Source organism: Enhydra lutris, unplaced genomic scaffold (genome assembly GCF_002288905.1).
Source record: "Enhydra lutris kenyoni isolate GAN:26980312 unplaced genomic scaffold, ASM228890v2 scaffoldscaffold11, whole genome shotgun sequence".
Classification (NCBI taxonomy): Eukaryota; Metazoa; Chordata; class Mammalia; order Carnivora; family Mustelidae; genus Enhydra; species Enhydra lutris.
Window position 1 is genome coordinate 39,142,044 of NW_019154095.1, and position 18,432 is coordinate 39,160,475.

At 43.7% G+C, this 18,432-nt stretch overlaps 1 protein-coding gene across 5 annotated transcripts in view; it reads right to left on the reverse strand.

Moving 5' to 3' along the window:
* Nucleotides 1–18,432, reverse strand: part of LOC111144407 (solute carrier family 20 member 2) — a 103,298-nt gene that overhangs the window by 33,764 nt on the left and 51,102 nt on the right. For 4 of the 5 annotated variants that reach the window (XM_022498677.1, XM_022498676.1, XM_022498679.1 and 1 more), the window contains 4 exons: nucleotides 11,184–11,736; nucleotides 6,249–6,389; nucleotides 4,784–4,869; nucleotides 1,587–1,683 (listed from right to left, as the gene is read on the reverse strand). In XM_022498677.1, the coding sequence (XP_022354385.1) occupies nucleotides 1,587–1,683; nucleotides 4,784–4,869; nucleotides 6,249–6,389; nucleotides 11,184–11,472 (613 nt within the window). In that variant the 5' untranslated portion in view covers nucleotides 11,473–11,736. The remainder of the gene's footprint in view (nucleotides 1–1,586; nucleotides 1,684–4,783; nucleotides 4,870–6,248; nucleotides 6,390–11,183; nucleotides 11,737–18,432) is intronic. The other variant, XM_022498678.1, reaches the window with a different exon arrangement.

The window sequence follows — 18,432 nt, forward strand, 5'->3', positions numbered from 1 at the left end:
AAAAAAAAAAAAAAAAAAAAAAAAAGAACAAGAGTTCCAAGGAGCGAGGAGATGGGATGCACGCCGCAGCTCCATGATGGCTCTTTCCCCTCCTGGTGCTCAGGGCCGGCTGAGCACCGTGTGAACGCTTCGGGACAGTCACACTTGGTGGTAGGATTAACTTTGTGGTGCAGAGCTATGTTCTCCCCACGTCCAATTTTCTTATGTACTGAGAAGACAGTCTGTGACACACACCCTTCCCAGTCCATAAATTACAAAACGCCCAGGGCCACCAGGCTGCTCATATCTGAGACTGGGGTTCCATCCCTCTCAGCTCTCCTCGTCCCCATGCACTTTGGCTTTGTGCTTTCCATATAACTTAAGGCAGCTGTGATGCTCTACCCCCGGGCTCCCACCCAAAGTCTGGAAGTCCTGATCATGAGTATTTAAACCCTGAAGATTAACACTCTGAATGCTGCCGAGAGGCCAAATCAGAAAGTTATGTGATGTTAACATTCATTCAGAAAAAGTTTCTTATGTGCAGTACTGAAGTACACACACATAATTAGATATGTCTGATAAAATAAAATCTGAGAAACACGGCCTTGATGACACTGAGTTTGAGGAATTTGTAAGGACATTCCCCCATTTTGGAAAAGGGTACTTCTTAACTGTTATGACATGCTACTTAGGGGAAATTTTATCTTTTTGAACAGGAAGAAGGAGATTTTGGTCAGATATGGCCGATAACTGAATCTTACACCATAAAGAATATTCACAAGAAGAAAAATAACACAAACTATCTGCTGACTCCAGATATCCCCACAGTAACAGGTATATTTAGGATCTCGCTGTAGGAGGCCACCACAAAGAGCAGTGGGAGGAAACCTCTCTACCAAACCATGTACAGAATGATTTTCATTGGAATGCTCACCATACTGAAATGTTTGCCAATCGGAACGCCATGTATGTCTCTCTTTAGCCATCCAAAATGCAAAAGAAAACAACTTTTAACCCTGCACCCCCCAAAGCCCCTAAAAACCTAATAAGAACAAAAGCTTTCAGAATGGGAAGAAGTAATTCTGAAAATAATCACCACTGATTTCAGCATCTTAAAAAAGCAGGGAGTGGGGAGGTAGCGTCCACTCACTGGATTCTTTGGTCAGACAAATGCCAGGGAATTTGGCGTTTGTGACACAGGCCACGCACGTCAGAGCTGCCTCTGCATGTCACCGACGTGTGGCCGCTACCATTCATGTGTGCTCCCCCCCACCCCCCAAACGCCTCCATGGCTCAGGGGAGGTGCTCAGTGTTAGACCCTGTGCTGAGACTCAGCACATGAAGGCCACGGTGGTTCCACAGCAGCGCAAAAGGCAGAAGGAGGGCTTCAAATTTTTTTCACTTGAAAATCTGTTTGTTGCCTTTGTCCTTTACATACTTCTTGCGTATTTAAAACAAAGACATGCATTTACTACTCTTTTTCCTCCTCCGTAATGATCATGAAGGAGGTTTTTTACTGTCAGCCAACAACAGTGCGCCCAATGAGACTGTGAAGTCTAACGATACACACCTTGCCTGCTGAATTTAAGCTTCTGAGGAATTCTTACCTGGTGCTCCCGTGTACATGATGGAAAACACATTTATTGCTATTGTAGCTGCATAGAACACTGGGAGTGCCCGCAGGCCATTGGGAACAGGGTCCTCCTGTATGATAATGAGATAAAGTGGAAGGTCAGGATTCAGGAAGCCTCTGGAGCCAACACAGGCAAAATGATAGAAAACACTGTTACGAGAAAGGCTTCCAAACAGTGGTGTGGCCAGAATGGCAGGCCATGTCGCTGCCGTGTGACCTGTTGCACATCAGCCCGGGCCGTGTCTCCTACACAAATACTGTTTCAAAGAGCACTATTGTGGCCAGGACACACTGAAGCGCTAGAATCACATGAGCTGATGTCAGATTTAGAAACAGAGCAGAGCTGTGAGGTTAAGCCAGTCCTTGGGGACCGAAGCCCAGAGCTCAGCATCTGCTTCAAAACCGGTGGCGCTCACTCCTCCAGCGAAGTTCAGGTTTGGCCCTAAAAATCTGCTTGCAACCAATATCTTGAGGCTCAGCCCTAGGAGGAGGCACTCAGAGAGCCAAGTGACTTAAACACCACTGCATTACTGGGAGATTTTACTTCACCCTATTACACAATACATTTTAGCTCTATTAAAATGTATAAGGCAAATATATTACCATGGGCTGTGATTTTTTAAGATCTTTTCATAAAGCATAGTATTTAACCTTCAACTACGGAAAGTTAAAAAGAACTGGGGGTTCTTTGTCTAATAAAACATTTTTTTACAACTTGAGCCTTCTGGTACATTCCCTAAATCTAATACTTTAACAAGAATAGTACTGCATATGTTTCACACTAAATAACATCTGAGAGAATATTTGAAATGGAGGGTTTTAAGAAGATCTACAGAACATATTGAAGCAAAAATATGGACTGGAGTGCCTGGGTGGCTCAGCTGGTTAAGCATCTGCCTTAGGCTCAGGTCATGATACCAGGGTCCTGGGATCAAGTCCCAAGTCGGGCTCCCTGCTCAGTGGGGAGTCTGCTTCTCCCTCTACCTGCTGCTCCCCCTGCTTGTACCTTCTGTCTCTCTCTGACAAATAAATAAATAGATAAATTCTTTAAAAAAATAAAAAACCATAGACTGGGAACTCTTCAATACAGCACTGGCATGTTAGATGTCACTTAAATCATTCAAACAACGTCTAATTTCTAATAACCGCATAAGACACTGGTGTTTATATGAATCTGCCACCTACCCATGATAAAAAGAAAATGAGATCTAAGAACTACTGTGGGCTACGGGAGTAAGGAGAAGTAGAGACTAAGATTCCTACTACCAAATGCAAACATGTATGGAAATCAAGTGTGTCTGCAGAACAGTACAACCCATTAAGAACCTATTCTGGAATGTCTCAAGTAGCCATCAGCACTTGTCAAGAGGCTTGAGTTGAATGGTAATGGGGTATAAGGATCAGTAAGAGCGGGTGTCGCAAGTGATTCAACTGCATGAGACTCATAGCCAGACCAGCAAACAGGAAGAAGCCAGGACCCAGGGCAGGAGCAGGGATGAGGTACAGTGCTCTTCCAACCTGTCGTGTACCATGTGACAAGAACCCAGGTCCCGCTACAAATTAAATGCTCGGGTGCTCAAATGCCCACTGCCCCTGGTTTCCAAAACGTTCTCTCAGGACGAGAGGTACTGAACAAAGACACCCACCCGGAAACCTGGGAAGGTGTACAAGTGTTGCGTTTATGGTCTTTTTAATTGAATCACTTTATTTTTTCTCAAATAACTTATTCTTAAAACTCAAATGCCAATTGTCTCCAGACCTGTCTTCTCTCCTCCCTCCTGGCTCTCTCCCTCCCTCCTTCTTTCCCTCTCTCCTTTCTTTCCTTCCTTCCATCCATCTATTCATCATCTGCCACTTATCTAAGCATCCGTCGTTCCCTCTTAAATACCAGTGTCTTCCCAAGCATAGTGCTGGGCACTGGAACACCAAAGTGAATGAGACAGTCATGGTTCTACTTTCACAGATCTTACAGTCGGATGAGAAGCAGGCCAGCACGTAAGTCGTACACCACCACACAGCACAACAGTGCAATGGTAAGAAAAAACAGCATCGTAGAAGCATGAGAGGGAGGGACGCAACCAGAACTGGGTGGGAGAAGAAAGGTTTTCAAGGAAGTGGCCCATGATGGCTGGGGAGCAGCAGGAGTTTGCCAGGCAAGGATGGGTTCCAGGCAGAGGAAGTCGGAAAAGTGAAGTCTAGCAGGCAAGAGAGGGTGGCACCTTCCAAGATGTAAATAAATATTAGTATGGAGGGAGCCCAAGAGAAGGAATGTAGCTTCGTACGGATCCAAGAGAAGGGAGTCCTCCGGTAGACTGCCAGGCAGTGCCAATGGGAAATAGCGGCGCCTTCAAGTGAGGATACACTTGAGGGAAGACCTGCCCCACACGTGCTCAGTGCGCGCTGCGACACAGGGACCCGGGGCCTGCTTCAGGGTGTATAAAATATTGCAACAACCCCTTGATGGTCAAAAAAATACAAGCAAGTTTTTTCCTCCAGAATAGGGATCTTAGTAAGTTCTAATTTCAATTTCCTTTCATTCTTGATAAAATCTACCCCCAATAAGTATATTTCCTTCTTTTCATCCTTTCCTCGGGGAGAAGAAAAAGTCAGTGTCTCAAGCTTGCTTTTTCTCTGTTAAAATACAGAAAACACTTTATATTTGGGAAAAGAAATTTTCCAGGTGTGTGTAGTGGTAGTCTACTTCAAAATCTTCACACTATCACTCTCTGTTCTATTTAACATTCAGGAAAGAATTACTCTTCCTTTTCTGAGGTCTGTGTGCAATGCCAGGGAGCACTGACTAATGAACTAAATCACAGGACACGAAACACTATTTACAATGCTGCTTTCTGGGGGAGCCCCTTAGTACTCTACCTTGGCTTATTCTGCCGACTTTATTTTTTGTTAAAGATTTTATTTTTAAGTAATCTTTATACCCAATGTGGGGCTTGAAACCACAACCCTGAGATCAAGAGTGACATGCTCTATGGACTGAGCCAGCCAGCCGCCCCTTTTGGCCTACTTTAAAATAAAGTCTAATTCTAACTGCAGGGTGCCGTGCCTTAACAAAGTAAAAATACAATCATTCCTCTGACTCCTTAACTATTCATTTCTATTAAATAGAACCAAATTAGTTCTAAAACTTAATAAAAACATAACAGCCTCACTTACCTTCTTTAGGATGAAAATTCTGATCAGTACAAATAGCACGCCAGACATGAAACCAGACAACAGTGGAGATATAAACCAAGAAGCAACTGAATAATTAAAAAAAAAATCTAATGAATGTTAAAATTCTACATAAGTCATATTTATATAATAGAATGATAACCAACACAAAGTACCAACATTAATAAATATTGCTGGAATTATTCACCTTAACTCAGAACCCAACTGACCCTACTTCCCTGGCAGGGCTGACCTTCACACGTGCACAGCTATCCTCACACACAAAGTCCCGCGTCCGTGAGCACTCTCTCAGCACACGGTCAAGTAAGGGATCCCTGAGCCTGGCCTCGGAAAACAGTCTCCTGTGATTCCCTCTGAGCCCCTTCTGTCTGTTCTTCTTACCCATCCACAGATGGAGACCTGGTCCTTGCTCAACAGTAAAGTTATTTAAAAGGAGAGCCACCTTCCATTTCATTTTCCTAGGTCAGCCTGGTACTGCCATCCTGGCACCTTGGCTCAGCAGTTCCCATCTTGGCTGCACACTGGAAACATCTGGGGAGTTCTCAAACACCAGTTAGGCTCAGATTCCACCCCCAGAATTTAGATTTAAAAGGTTTGGAATGGGGTTCTGGGCATTGATATTTTTTAACTGCTTCTCCAGCTAATTCTCAAGTATAGCCAGAGTTGAGAGACATTGTTCTAGAAGCCTCCTGGGATCTAAGGTGATTTTCCCAGCCATCTGTGTTCCTGGCTTGGGAGGTCAGGGATCTGTTTGACCTAGAGCTCTTGAGGCCACTGTGATTCTGATACGGGTGAGTAACCCAGTGGGTGGAGATGGGGCAGGAGAATATTGTTCAGAACAGGTGGGTTTGTACTTGTGGGGCTGAATGGATTTCTTCCCTCTTGCTAAAAGGCAGAGCCAGGAGGCCGACCATCAGACCTGTCATACCCGTCCCTGCTGGGCAGCCTACAACCCAGAAAGAGCACTAGAGTGTCTCTTCTGTGGGGGCAGACAGGGAGACCTGCTGAATGCCGTGAGCTAAGTAAGCCCGGCCTCGGTCCCTGGCTTCCCCACCACCACGAACCCTGCCTCCTGGACACGGAAGGTATTTCCTTCACGAGGGCCTCGTTTTTCTGACTACAGGCTCATTTCAATCACATACATTTCTTTTTTGTCTGGGAACAACAGAGAGATACTGATTTTCAGAGCCAGATGACATCTGAAAAGAGTGGCATTAGAAAACAATTTAACACATAAAAGTTCACAGTCTCCGTTAGCAGAAATCTTAGGGGGAAATGTATTACCCACATAGGTCTTATCTTCTAAAACTTAACATTTGAAAAAAAGAGAAAAGAAATAAACCTTAACATTTGAAGGGAAAAATAGATGATAATGGTGACTTTCAATAAGACTTACTCTAGAGAATGTAAACTGTGCTTCTGAAAGGTAAAAGAAAATGGCAATTACCAATCTTGACGAGCTCCATCCACTGTACACCTTGTGTGCCAATCGCGACAAGTGAGAATCCTATGGTAGAACCGACAATGCAATGAGTGCCCGAGATGGGGAGTCTCAGGAAGGACGCAATCAACTGCCAAACTGCTGACCCTGTAGGTTGAGATATTTAAAAAAAAAAAAGTCAAATATAGAATACAGTACCTCAAACAGCCACAAAAGGAAGAAATCCAAATTACAGTTCTCCATAACAGTATCTCCCTAGGGTTGATTTTTTTTTTTAAAGATTTTATTTATTTATTTGACAGAGAGATCACAAGTAGGCAGAGAGGCAGACAGAGAGAGAGGAGGAAGCAGGCTCCCCGCTGAGCAGAGAGCCCGATGCGGGGCTCGATCCCAGGACTCTGAGATCATGACCTGAGCCGAAGGCAGCGGCTTAACCCACTGAGCCACCCAGGCGCCCCTAATGGATTCTTTCTTTACAGAGTGCTAAAGTCCTGACAAAAATCACTCACTTTAGTCAAAGGGACACTCTTCAACACTGAAGGGATAATGATGATTTATTGAAAATATTTCCAGAAAAGTCTCTCGATGCCAGTTATTAACTGCCTTTTCCACAGTTAGGTACAGGTGTTGACGATGAACTTGTTCTAATGTGAAGTGTGGCCAAGACTGAGCAAGAGATTACAGACTCTAGTGAACAAGAGAAGTAGGAAAGGCTGCATACTAGAAAAGATGTCACTGCAGTTAACCCTATGGTCACATAACAAGGAGGGCTAGACTCTGGCGAGGTCACATTGATTAGTCTGTAAGAGAGACTGTAATATGCAAACAGCGGATCATTACACTGTGCACCTGAAACTAATCTAGCGTTACACGTCAGTGACACCTCAATGAAAAAAGAGAGCATGTAATTCCACGTTGCTTTTTTGTATTTGTCTCTTTTGCATGAGAAGTCACTAAGACATTTAACCCACAGGTGGGCATCTGCTCTCAGCCCCTGACCAGAATGCCAGGCATTTTCTTGGTCTACTTTCTCGAGTCTTCTAATTCTTACCAGTTAAGAGGATCCTTAGCTTTGGCTTTGTGTCCTTTTACCTCAATTTCACCTCCTTTTCCAGGCTTAATGTTTTTCTAGGCTACAGGTCACTCCAGATATTTTCATAAGCAGATCAAATTTTGCAGCATATTAAAAGCATCAGCTGGGCGAGATCACTTTCAGAAACAGTTGTTGAAAAGCTCATATAGAACTGTAAGGGAACAAAGGGCTTGGCTGATAAGCAGGGCACGTTATTAATCCCAAATGTTAATTCTGGAAATCTGGTTGCTTGGCAGCAGCACTTTTAAGCGGATCCCTGGCATTTTCTACAAAAAGATCTGACTTAAAAAGGATCATTACTGGCTGTACAGGCCCTAGTTTGGGCAGCAATGCTGACCACTGCTCCATAAAGCTGGGCATGCCCACCTGTGAGCCAAACTGGGCTCGACCCTGTCCGTGGCTACCCCTGAAGCATGTGCTGGGAGGAGGAGGGGCCGGCCCCATGTTGCCAAACTGGTGATAGGCTCCGTGGCGGCAGCCAGGCCTCCCTGTGGACAATTCCTTAAGCCTTCCCATCTAAGCCCTGAGCTTCTGAGTGACTGACTAGTTTGTGTTAAAAATAGAGCCAGTGTTCAGAGCACGTTACATGGCACAGAGCTATAACTTGAGAAAGAAACTTTATGATTTCTATTCTTACAAACTGAAAATAATCTGGTGACGTTCAGAGAGGAGTATAAACTCACCCAGATGAATTCAGACCATGAGATTTTCTTTTCTGAAAGCTGCTATCCCTTCTCTGGCTGACTTTATAACATAGGTCCTAGAGCAGCAGGGTTTGTAAGAAAAGGTCAGGGAGGACAGGCCTGCCTAGTCAGGAAGGGGGCCAGGGGGCGGGAAGGGAGGGGCAGCGGAAAGGAGGGCAAGGCAGAGGCAGGGATTTGCAGGGCGCCTGGCAAAGTGAGAGCGCGAGGCCTCCTAAGCCTTGGGAATTTCCGAAGGCCAATGGGATTACACTAGTGTTAAGAAAAACAGTGGGAAAAAAGACAGAGATATTTTAACTTGAGATGATGATATCTTATAAAAAGGAAGGGATTAAGTGCGGAATAAAGGTATAAGACAAAATCTAGGGAAAGTTGGGGGAATGTGGGGAGGTGGCCGCGCAAAGGTGCCCGGTCATGCTGGAAGCAGACAGGCAGTGTGAGTGTGCTCGGCACAGGAAAAGGGATGGGGCACTTCTTACTTTGGTTCAAGAAGACCGCTTGTTCATGCTATTACAGGTATTTCCATGAGAAGATGGTGAGTTCTGAATTCTCAGTAGATTTTTGGAACCATTCCATTGGTGGTTTCATACTAAGTGGACCGACTATTGCTTTAGGGCTGAGCTTAGTGTACAAAGGGGCTTAATTCTGGAAGTTTAGCTGGCAAAAATAATCTCTTCCACCCAACCAACCCAATGCTACCACCACTCTATCAGAAAGCACAGAGACCCAAGGGCTTGGGGAGACATTTCTAAAGAAAAAAGAAAGAATAGAATATGACAGGGGGAGATAAAGAGAGAAGAAATGGATATTGAATTTAGAAGAAGGAGAAAGGGACAATTCAGGCATTGGAAAAGAATCAGCTTTGGTTTTGGCCAATAATAATTATACCACCGCCTTAAATTAACAAAGCTCTCATTTGCAAGGAACCCAATTCTAAAAATCTAGTAATTCACATAAATTCCCAACAAAATAGGCTTTGAGATTCATCTACCCATACACCAAAAGAGAAAGGAAGAAAAAAAGGAAGATTACAAGAAAGAAACCAAAGCAAACAACATCAAGTTATTCAAGCAAAACCTCAAATTGCTTTGGTTAACCTAAATTCTAGTTGAGGTAAGTATTCTTCATTCTTCCAGTGAAGAGCCAAAGGCCAGGGTGGGAGAACTGAAAAACTGGACAAGTCATACTGCCCACATGAAAAGTGAGCAGTGACATGAAGCTCTGAGGCTCATGAGGTTCTAGTCTAAGCCGGGGCCTCTGTGTGGCCTCACCAACAAATCTCTTTATAAACAACACAACCATGCCAGGGTGCCCGGGTGGCTCAGTCGGTTAAGCATCTGCCAACTGCTCAGGTCATGATCCCAGAGTCCTGGGATCGAGTCCTGCATCAGGCTCCCTGCTCAGTGGGGAGTCTGCTTCTCCCTCTCCCTCTGCCTACAGTCCCCCTGCTTGTGTGTTCTCTCTCACTCACTCTCTGATAAAAAAATCTTAAAAAAATATAAATACAACTATTCCTCAGAAGTTTTATCCAATGACAGAAGAAGCTACTGTTAAAACTTAATTTTATAAATGCTTTTATTTTTCCCCTACTTTCAACATTTCTTGCCCATATCATCCTGACTAGAGAAATCTTAATTTTAGCTCACTATGAATATGTCTTAATTCCTATCATGACAACCAAGCATGACTTTTAAAAAGAACTGTCATTTTTCTAAGGGAAATTTCACTTTTATCTGGCTATGATGAGAAACAGATAACCAGTGAAGGTAAATAAAATCCAGTCATTAAAACAGCTGTTGTCATGAAAGCAATCATAAACCTTACATCATTAAAACACAAAATGTTGAGATACAGAACTCCTTAGCATGTATTACCAGTGTCGTGTGCTTGGTATTTAATACCTTAGTACATAGGAATTGGATATGGATCAAACACCTCAACAATTTCTCAAACTAACCTGCTATTGCAAAAAGATGGTGGGCCATCTTATATTTGGTAAATAATTTCCACATTCTGGGTGCTTCAGAAACGCTAGAGAGAGTCAAGAACTAGGGGCCTGTGGACTATAGCTGTGTTCTTGGTACACCAGCCACCTTACCTCCTACTGCAGAACCCTTCCTACAAAAGGGTATGTCCTGTTGAAAGCAGAAGGTGGTAGGGCTCTTCTCTAATCATCTTCTCCCTAACCAAATTACCCATACAGATCAGCTGTCTGCTGTGACGTCATTGCTACCCAGAGACAAGCAGAGCAAGAGTCCTGGGGGCTGCACTTAAGCATTCCTGCCTGAATCTTCTTTCCGGAGGTAGCGAGGGCAGACAGGGCAGCACCCCCATGGTGCTTGCAGCTGATGGTCAGCCTGGCCAGTGGAGAAATCACACCGACTGGCTGGTCAGTCAGCTTGCTACCATGTTTCACTGCCCTCTACCACTTCCCCCTCATCTAGACAACTCGAAACTACCAATATAAGGTTGTACTGTAAACAGGTGACACACAAATGGTTGTTTGGCCAGAAAACAAAACAAACATCATCCCAAATGGATCTCCTAGAGGTAGAATCAGAAAATCAAAAATCAAAACAAAAATCAAAAATCCCAGCAAAGGGATTAAAAATAAGGTAGAAGACTAGAACTTCCTGAAACAAAAGCACTTGACATTGATTCAGTCAGGCTCAAAACCTCAAACTGAGGACACAAAACTTAATAAATATTGGTTTTTTGGCATCCATGTTTTCAAAACATTGCTGCCTAACTGATGAATAATCTATGGAAAAATAGGCATCAACTGTCAAGGATATCTCACAAGTCAACCTTACGAACACATTCACCGAGACTTGTTATTTCTTTAAGGGTTTTCAAAATACTTTAAAATGACAGCTAGTCTACAAACATCTTTGTCTGTTACTTTATAAAAAGTACTTTTAGCCAAATCTATTTTAACAACAATGTTTGCTAAAAATTTGATATCTGAACATTAAAAAAAAATCAAGTTAAAATGCAGAAAGCAAAAATAAGATGTAGTATATATGAAACATCAAACCAGTTTTGAAGTTAAAACAAAAATCACACTTATGGACATGACAGAAATATTTGAACAGAAGTAGGCCATCGGGTGCATTTCCCATTGATGTAAAGAATAAGGCTACTTACCGACCATCGCACTAACTTCCCCGGCCATTAGTGTTTCTACTGTCTCGTTGTATAGGTTCACATCAATGATACCTTTTCGAATGGTCTCTCCCACTTTGGCTCCCAGTAACACTGAGCCAGTGGTTTCAAATATTGAAGCCAAAATGCATGCTTGTCTCAAGGTCACCACGCCAGAGCCCACAGCAGTACCAAATGAATTGGCAACATCGTTTGCACCAACAGAAAACGCCAAGATAAAAGCTATGATAAAACCCAAAATGACCATCCACAAATACTCATCCATGGCCATTTTGGAAAGTGGGCTCCGGGTACTTTTCTTTTGCAGAAATATTTTAAATAAACAAAGCTTGAGGTTATAAACGTCGTAAGGCCGAGAGTTCTTGTAAACAGTGAGTTTGCTCTGGAAAGTGCTGGACAATGTTAGAGCCTGAACAAACTGCTAACTGCTGGTTTTCAAACTACTGTCAGTACAGTTCATTTGGTTGTGTTCAGTCAGTGGTAAAACACATTCCATATTTTTCCTCCCAATCTGGGAAAGCTGTGATGTCTCCTCCTATAACAGAAAAGAAAACAAAGGAAATCAATTACGCTAAGCAACCTGTAACAGTTCGTTCCATCAGAAATAAGTGTTTTAAGCCTACTAATGGGCTCTAACTTTGGCATTTGACAGATCTAACCATAAAGCAACTCAAGGAAGATTATAATTAGGTTAAAGTCTCCCCCCACCCCCCCACGAGAAAAGGTGGTTTCTAGAATATCAGAGGGTGAAGTATGCTTGAGAATTACAGGTTGACAATAAGCCTTAACAGGATATGACTTTTTGCAATCTGAAAAACATATTTGGTCATTATTTTCAGAAAGAAAAAATTGCTTCAAATGGGTAAAAGATAAAGAAATGAAAAACTCAGTTATAGAGTTTTTCAGATATGTGGAATGTGCCTGATTCTTGGACCAGTGATGACCAAATATTATTCTGTGACACCACAGGGTGTGGCTAATGACCTGCCTGAACATTTACAGTCAAGAATGAGCACTCTACGAGCACACCGTGCATGTGTCTGAAAGAAGGCTTACAGGCTCTAGTATACAGCGACTATACTTTGTTTACATCTAGTATAAAGTATACTTTGTCAGAGGCTGACAAAGGTGGAAACCGAAGGCCCCCAGGAGGAAGACAGAAAGCTGCAGAATGAAATGATCCTACTGAAACACGATTCAGATCATCTTACTATTCCCCAACTACCCATCCCTCACTCAGAGGAAAGGCCAGAGGCCTCACCCCACAGCTTGGAAGGCCCTCTACGGTCTCCTGAAGGCCCCGCCCCAGCCCACTGTCCTCAGCTCCGATTGCCCCTTCCTTCACAGGCTCCTTCTTTTTCCTTGAAATCACCAAACGCTCTCACCTATGGGCCTTTGCACCTGCTGATCCCTATGCCAGAAAAGCTCTCCCTGACAGCTGTGTAGCTACTCATGCTATTTAGGTCTCTGCTCAAATGTCACTATCAGAGAGGCCTTCCCTGACCTCGTGAAAGAGCAGCCCCTCCCCCCCATGCCATTATCCACCCCTCTCACCCAACTTTTTGGCTGTTTTACTTATCACTGCATTCGTTCATTCATTCATTCTTATCTGTCTCCTTTCAGGAGGGTGTGGGTACTTTATTTGGTTTCATCGCTGCATCTCCAGGACATTGAATAGTGCCTGGCATGCGGGAAGCCCTAACCAATTTTTTGAATATATGAAAAAAGGGGCTATTAAACATGGAGAAAAGTCCTCTAAGATAAAAAGGCAATGTCACAAAATTAGTAAATCCAAGAAGTAAAAATGTCACTAAAAGCTTTGGAACTGTGGTATTCTATTATTATACAGCCGAGGTACAAAATCTGTGTTTTTTTGAATGAATTTTTTTTTTTTAAAGATTTTATTTATTTATTTGTCAGAGAGAGAGAGAGGGAGAGAGAGCCAAGCACAGGCAGACAGAATGGCAGGCAGAGGCAGAGGGAGAAGCAGGCTCCCTGATGAGCAAGGAGCCCGATGTGGAGCTCGATCCCAGGACGCTGGGATCATGACCTGAGCCGAAGGCAGCTGCTTAACCAACTGAGCCACCCAGGCGTCCCTTGAATGAATTTTTTGACTTAGGTGCACAGAATGGTGCTTATTACCACAGTGTGGTTCTTCAGAGATGCTTATTGACCTGAACTAGATAAATTAGGTTCATATGTCATGTCACAGTATAATGATCAATCAACATTAAGATTATTTAGGGGGAAAAACAGGACACTAAATTTTATGTACATTGTGATCATGGTAGTATTAAAATCCATATAAAAAGACAGGCAGGTTAATATATTAAAAATCAGAACAGTGGCTAACTTTGAGTGGCAGGTAGTGTTACAGACAATTTTTTCCTTTCCATCCAAAACTGTAAATTGAGTAACATGCTTTTCAAATTCAAATACTACATAATAAATATTTGGTCATAGTGCCATCTATGTATGCAATGCTATAGGAATATAATGAAATAGAAAATATACACTGACAGATTCTGTCACTTCCTAAGATTTGAAGCCCATGCAATTCTAGAGATTTAGAGCCCACGTGAGACAAATGAAAAGACCATTCTAACAGCAAGGGACAATACCCTACTAAAAGAGTATTTTATTAATATCATGGACACATCAAATCTAGAAGTGAAAATACAAAATAGGAATATTTTGGACCAATACATCGAATCTTAAAATAGAAATCTTGATGAAATCTTGTTTGTCATATTAGCTTGCCAACAGGGCGAACAAGAACAACATTCAACAAGTATTTATTGAGAACCTCCCTTGTGCCAGTCACTAGGAACACGAAGATGAGTGAAAATGGATGTGGGGCTCACCGACCTGTGAGGGGGGCAGACGCTAACCACGTAAACACACAAATGTACGACCCTTGGCCGTGGTGAGTGCCAAGGAGGCAGGAGGCCCGCGGCCCACGGTGTTGTGAGAGCGCAGTTCTGGGCCAGGACCGGGCCTGCGAGAGCAGGAAAGGCAATCTAGGAAGGGGCAGCGAACTCTGGGGAGGGGAAGGCATTCCAGACACAGCCGGGGTGGGAAGGGGCAATACAGGGCAGGACAGGCAGGCCGGTGTGAGGCAGCGTCCAGCAAGATGAAGATGGTGGCCACCACACGGTCAGTAGGGTGTCACTGCAGGGTTGTAACCAGAGGGAGGCCCACATGATCAGACTTTCGAGAAGGTCACCGTGGCTACCATGTGCAGAAAGGGCTGGACAGAAGAGGGAACGTGCTGAGACTGATTCAGGGCTACTGCGTGGTGCAGGCAGCCCCCACAGAGGCCCCTGGCCTGGCGTGGCCGTGCCACCAACCGAAGAGAAAGGACGTTTAAGGAGGTTTCTGGGGCTCAAGCGGTGGTGGCCTATGCGTGGGGACTAAGAGAGACAGATGGTTGCTGGCTGGCAGGACTGGGCTGAGAAACAGCCAAGGGGAGTTTTTATGTTTTCTCCTTTGTATTGTTTCTAGTTTTGTTTTTACACGTTAGGGCGAGGTTCACCCACAGGTTCACTCTGGGACAGGCTGCACACAGAGGTCAAATCCAAGAGCACCAAGGCAGGTATGTCCTCAGCCCGGCGTGGCTTGGAGAGGCTTTTAATTGTCTTTATGATACCTTAGGCACCATTTCAGACCAGGACCCCTCTCCTACTCAGATAATCTTAGGTAATTAATTTCTACAACTGTGTCCGTGTTCTTTAATGCAGGTTTTCTCCTTCATATTATGTCCAATTAGCATCTGGTTGAGGAGAAAGGCTTTTTTGAGACCAAATGACTTCTATTTTTTATTCTATTTATAAGACCGGGTTTTTTATGGCAAGGCCCAACACCCTGGTTTTCTCCCTCCTCCATTCGTTTTTATCAAATGGAAGCAAAATAAAACAAAGCACTTCAACAACCGCACGGTCTATTGCTGAAACAGAGCTTGGCACCCCCCGCAGGGGGACCAGGGAGCACGGAGCACAAGGCTGAGACGGGAATCTGTCAGGAGTACAGAAGCCCAAATCCAGAGTGGCTGAGGTCTAGCCGGTGTATCACCAGACAGTGCTGGCTGTTTGAAAACAGGATGGAGGTGGGCAATCAAGTCCGCGGGGAAAAGGCTGGCTTATTCAACAAGTGATGTTGGGCCAACTTGCTCATAACTACCTGGAAGGAAGAAATAAGTTAGATTCCTACCTCCAGCCAAAATGAACTGAAGATTTAAATGTAAAAACTGAAACCTGAAGAAAAGAAGAAAACACAGAGGCAAATAGTTACTTACTATTGGGATGGGGGAGCCTAGACCTGATACTGAAGAATTGATTCATTTGAGTTCACAGAAAGAAATCATGTCGCTGGGAGACAGAGAGGCCTGACGTGTGGAGGCGTCGCAGGGAAATGCCTCCTCTCCTGCTCAGCAATGATTCTCAGCGAGGACGCAATGGCATTTAGATCTTCTAGCTAACGCTTTGGTTCTTCTCTCTCTCCTGCAAGGGCTTCTCTGAAAAGAGTCAGGACAAGCCTCCTAACTCTCTTGCCTTCCCCCACTGTATGAAAGCCCCTATATGGCTTCGATTCACAGAACTGAATGTGCCAAGATACTCTTTAATTTTCAAATGCCACTGACCTCTCACATTAGAGGAACAGAGACCTTAGAATGTTCGGAATCACTGGAAGAGGTACTGAGGGGTTTTGTAAGTTCTACCTCCCAAACTTGTAAAGTTAACAAGATCCTCACTCTCTTCTCTCGGGGCCCTCGATGCTTCTGAGCAAGCTCCTCAACTCTGAGGCCTGCCCACCATCACTTCTGTCTCTTGATCTCTGAACCAGCCACGCCTCTGTCACCAGGCCCAGTGAGAGCACTGGCAAGACTCCCGAGTCAAGGATTTATAGATTCTCTTTCTAGAATTTCCCTCTACCTCATACCCTCTTATCTACACTAGAAATCTGAATGTTGAAGAAAAAGTGAAAACAAATATTCTCAGAATATTTCTAGATGAATTTGTACATAGTTTAAAAACAGGGACATGGCTGAGCTCTAGCACTAGACATTAATTTAAAAAAAAAAAAAAAAAAAAGCTTGGTTGGGAGGCTTCCAGTTCTGAAACGTTGCTAAAGGTAACATCCAAGATGACCCTTGGCCTTCTCAAGCAAACGTGCCAAGAGAATGCCTGTTGCAAACCTCCATCTGCCCTCCTCTCTCTCTCAGCCTTGGAGTCCCATCAGCCCCTCAGCGGGCACAACCCATCCCAGACAATCAGGTCTGGAGTGGACTGTGGCTTAATTAGGACTCCTTCCCAGGGACCTTGTGGTTTTAAAGGCCTAGCCCACAGACAGCCTCCCTTCCTCCTGCTGGCTTCTATGCTGAGCTTGTCCCTGAGATTTCATGGACTGCACCCAGACCAAGCTCCCCCAACAACAGGTGAGGGGAAGGAGCCAGGTCCTCCATGCAGAGGACCCCGGTGCTCTGAAGTAATTTCCCAACACCTCACTTAAACCCAAAGTTGGGGCACCTGGGTGGCTCAGTGGGTTAAACCTCTGCCTTCAGCTCAGGTCGTGCTCTCAGGGTCCTGGGATCGAGCCCTGAATCAAGCTCTCTGCTCAGCAGGAAGCCTGCTTCACCCTCTCTCTCTGCCTGCTACTCTGCCTACTTGTGAACTCTCTGTCAAATAAATAAATAAAATCTTTTAAAAAAAAGAAAACCATAACCAAAAGTGACTCACACCTACCCTCTAGAAATGTAAAACCTATTTTCCTAAAAGTTAGGGTTGAATCTTGACTTCTGACACTTTGGTAGAAATCTGAAGACAGATAGTCTCTTCAATGGTATGGTGTAAAATCTAACGACTCTCTGCTACCTGTGCGTAAACCTGGCTACTTAGCCATCAAAACTATTAGCTTTTCCCAATAATATGGAAAGATAAAAATGGAAGATTCATTTTTGAAATCTTACTTATAGAATAGTATAGCAGAAGCATTTTTTTCTTTTCAACACTGAGGAGGTAGATATTGTCATAAGGAGTTTCTATCAACACCATCATTCTTGAATAGCTCATGAAAACATCTCCTTTACAGTCTTAAATTTTAAAAATTCATTATAAAATAGTATACTGATGATAAAACATACTGAGTTTCATATTTTCACAATAATGATTAAAAAAATGGAAACAGGACAAGAATGGCTCTGAAACTTGCTTTAACTACCTTTAAATGGCATATTTTACAAATATGCAAGGCAGTCTATGGGAGCACAGGAGCCTGGAGAAAGGCAGATGATATTGTGACTGAAGCAGAAGCAAGAAAGCAAGAGAGAGAGGGGAAGGGGAAAGAAAGAGGGAGGGAGAAGGGGGAAAAATGTCCAAAGGGAAGGCAAGACAACTAAGGCAAATGTTAGACCCAGCTTGGAACACAAGGACACAGAAGCAAGACGAAGCAAGTTTACTCAACGGGGACAAAGAGCATGAGTGTAAAGCCTGATAATCTTTATTAAAGACGTTCAAAGTGAACAAGCTGCAGATTTAAAACCCAAAGTAAACTGGGAATAAATGGCAAGGACAGTTTACTAATACACTGTGGCAATCCCTAGCACTTCATGTTCCTTACCTTCTCCTTTCCTCTCTGTTGTTAAAAAAGGAACATTTGTTTCTCCTACATGAAGAAAGGGAAAGAGCTCAGGACCTACAATCAGAGGTTCTGGGTCCATTCCAGTTCAGCTAGCTACTAGCTACACAACGGTGGGCAAAGTCATTTAAATGACTCATCTGGAAAATGGGAATAATGACACAAGACATGGTGGCTATGTAAAGGCCCTAGCTCAGTGCCAGGGACCAATACATGGTGACTATTACTATTATTAGCAGATAAAGCCCTGGGGTCATGGTCAGGAAACCCAGGCCTACTCCCAGCTTTGTTACTAACTAGCAGTGTGACCTTGGGAAAGACACATCCACTTTCTGAATTCCGTTTCATCATCTGTAAAATGGGGAGAGTAATAACACATGTACTTGGTAGAATTATTGTTAGGATCAAACCTAACAAATGCTTAAGTGTTTTGTAGTTGTGGTTAGCCTCAAGCCACCTGAAGTTATCAGTATCACCGTAGACACAGGAAGAACAACTTGAAGCTCCAAAAACCTTCTAGAAGGATCTTTCTCACTCTTACGCCCCCCACCTCTAGCAGTCATACGGATATACCCACTGCACCTCCCTCTAGTCCTGT